The sequence below is a fragment of the Corvus brachyrhynchos genome, unplaced genomic scaffold (assembly GCF_000691975.1).
Source record: "Corvus brachyrhynchos isolate BGI_N302 unplaced genomic scaffold, ASM69197v1 scaffold4, whole genome shotgun sequence".
NCBI classification, from domain to species: Eukaryota; Metazoa; Chordata; class Aves; order Passeriformes; family Corvidae; genus Corvus; species Corvus brachyrhynchos.
The window spans coordinates 4,741,438-4,741,675 of record NW_008237878.1 but is presented as its reverse complement, the minus strand read 5'-3'; the positions used below and the strand labels follow the sequence as shown (position 1 = coordinate 4,741,675).

The window sequence follows — 238 nt, the reverse complement described above, 5'->3', positions numbered from 1 at the left end:
CTGCTGAAAACTGAAGGACAGACATAGGGACTTCTTTGTAGCAAAGACTTTTCACTGTCACGCTGAAAATTAAGGAACCTCCTAAAATCTGAGTACAATACAAAATAACTCATGGTGTGGTGCTGCTTGTTTGTGCATCATCAGGTAAGCGTGAATCGAGATGGTTTAACTTTTTATTGTTTGTGTATAAGTTGGAATTGCACAGATACTCCTTCCAAGCATGCCAGGATTTAAGATT

At 38.7% G+C, this 238-nt stretch overlaps 1 protein-coding gene across 2 annotated transcripts in view; it reads left to right on the top strand.

Annotated features, from left to right (window-relative positions):
- The window catches only part of ARHGEF3 (Rho guanine nucleotide exchange factor 3), a 109,663-nt gene that overhangs the window by 46,045 nt on the left and 63,380 nt on the right, over nt 1-238 (top strand). Inside the window, exon 1 of one of the 2 annotated variants that reach the window (XM_017732455.1) lies at nt 54-144. The exons of the other annotated variant lie outside the window; for it this stretch is intronic. Within the exon in view, the coding sequence (XP_017587944.1) occupies nt 112-144 (33 nt within the window). The 5' untranslated portion in view covers nt 54-111. Of the gene's footprint in view, nt 1-53; nt 145-238 lie in introns of those variants that run through there. 2 annotated transcript variants of the gene reach the window in all.